Source organism: Cryptosporidium hominis (genome assembly GCF_000006425.1).
Source record: "Cryptosporidium hominis TU502 chromosome 4 CHRO014125, whole genome shotgun sequence".
In the NCBI taxonomy this organism is placed as follows: Eukaryota; Apicomplexa; class Conoidasida; order Eucoccidiorida; family Cryptosporidiidae; genus Cryptosporidium; species Cryptosporidium hominis.
The window spans coordinates 7,153-9,587 of NW_667185.1; the positions used below are offsets into that span (position 1 = coordinate 7,153).

The 2,435-nt window shown below is 27.4% G+C and overlaps 1 protein-coding gene across 1 annotated transcript; it reads left to right on the forward strand.

Moving 5' to 3' along the window:
• The first annotated feature begins 1,476 nt into the window (after positions 1-1,476).
• On the forward strand, positions 1,477-2,394 carry Chro.40325 (hypothetical protein). The annotated part of the gene is made up of 1 exon (XM_661032.1): positions 1,477-2,394. The coding sequence occupies one exon, from the start codon at positions 1,477-1,479 to the stop codon at positions 2,392-2,394; it is 918 nt and encodes a 305-aa protein (XP_666124.1).
• The last annotated feature ends 41 nt before the right edge of the window (positions 2,395-2,435 follow it).

The window sequence follows — 2,435 nt, forward strand, 5'->3', positions numbered from 1 at the left end:
TTTTTCTACAAATATAATCAAATGCAAAATTTGGTGCAGCGGTTGCAGCAATTCTGTATTTTGAAATAACTTTAAGCCATATGTGGGGGTTCTTAATAAATGAAAATGGTGATAGTAAAAACGTTTCAGATCCGATAATTATTGTGCTTACAATAAATCCTACTAAACCCATATCATGATACATTGGGAGCCAAGAAAATCCTCTAATGTTATGCCCAAAAGTCTTCATGAATTGATTTTTAATTTCAATAATTTCTTTTAGTATCTTATTAGCTTCATCACTCGTTTCGATATCATTTTCAGTTATTTTTGTTTCGGGAGATTCATATTTAGGTTCTAGAGAGAAGTTAAAACATTTCATACACAATAGTGAATTATAATATAATGATCCATGAGTAACAATTACTCCTTTAGGATCACCTGTTGATCCGGATGTAAATTGTATGAATGCGCTATCATGAGGCTCACATTTTGGCTTTTTAAAATGAATAATTTCATTCTTCACAACTGTTTTAAACGGATTCAATGAATCATTTTTCGATTTGTAAAAACCATTATCTGTTACTAATTCAAATTCATTATAGTCTCTTAATATTTTATCTGTCGAGTACCAACTAATTACATTCCAAAGAGGTTCATTGAAAAATTTAAATTTGAATAGTGAAATAATTTTATTGTAGGATGAATTAGTAAGACAAGCATTAGCTTGGCTTGTGTCAACAATCTTACGAAGCCTATCCACTTGAGATGAATTATTTGGATCTGCAGGGTAAACAGGAATTGCAACAATTCCACTTGCAAGACAACCATAAAAAGAATATATGAAATCAATTCCTGGTGTGTAGCACAAAATAATCCTATCACCTTTTTTTAATGACAATTCATTTAACAAAAAATGAGAGATTATTCTAATTGATTTCCAAAGATTTTTATAAGTAATTGTTGACTCTTCATTCCCATTATCATTCAACCAAACAAATGCATTACTATCAGGTATTGTGTTTGAGAATAACTCGATTTGGCTGATGATTGCATCATACTCGGGTTTACTACTATTCATTACGTAATATGAACAATTTATCCTTATTTTTTTTTTGTTTAAGTATTATTCTAAAAAAATGCAATTACTTTTGCAAATCTGCCTTTTACTTGTAAGAATGACACACTTTGTGCGGTAACTTAATAACTCGAAGCTTAGCTGAAATGAATTTAACAATAATTTTTTGAGATCTAAATTCTAAAATTTGACTCTGGATTTTCAAAATGCTACTATATAGTAAATATTACTCTATTTTTTAAATAATAAGTCAAATTATTCCAATACAAACAATTGTTCTTTATAATTCACTTATAGGTTTTGGTAATTAATTGTTCAGTATTTACATTTTTGTTCATTTTAGAAATAATAAAAAAAAATGCCCCGCTAAATAAAATATATATTTAATTTTTTTAATTAAAAAATTATTTACTTGTGAGATGAATTGTAAAAACGCTATTGAGAATAAACACACAAATAGTACATTTAATAGCCAGCTAAAGTATTTGGCATTACTCTCAACCATTAGGCCTCTTATTATATGGTGTACAACAAGTTCGATATTATCTTTATTTAGCACTTTATTCTTATATTTTAAGTTTCAGAATGGGATTATAACTACAATATCTGTATCAATATTTTCAAATTTAGTATGCCAGCTTGTTTTTCTCTTGCTATTATTTAGCAGAGTGATGAGCATTACTATCGAACACTACTTAACAGCATCCTTGACATTGTTTAACGATTTGATAATTACTTTTCCAAGATATGTTCTTTGGGAATTGATTTTTACATCAAGATGGATATGGCTATCATTACACTTCTTTTCTGCAACGTATTCAATTTTTATACTTTGGAATATTTGCACAATGTTTTTATTAGAACTTCCTAATTTTTTGTCAACATTTTTTTTCGTTGCTGGCGGATTATCATTTATTCGTTTTTTTGGAAAGAATCAAAATATCTTCTTGTTGTCATCTCAAATATCTATAAAACCAATATTAGTGAGATTTAATCTAAAAGAACAAAATAACTTTTTATTACAATTCCTTGAAGTAATTGATTATTTTATTTTTAATGGCTTCTCAGGGAATATCAAGAATTCATTTATTTTTACGATACTAACTTTATTTATAACATTACCTATATATTACTTTGGGATAAATATTCCTGGAATCTCAAATTTTTTTAATCTTATAAATAAGTTCTATTTTTTAAGGATGGGTTTTAAATTGAAGAATGAATTCAACTCGTTTATCATTGTATTTTGTATTTATTTCACTTCATTCATTACGGGCTTTTTTTATTGGGATTGGATTGAACTACAGTCAACTAATATCAGAACTTATCATCAATAGACATCAATGGAGTGTTTTTTAATAATGACGGGATAATAACC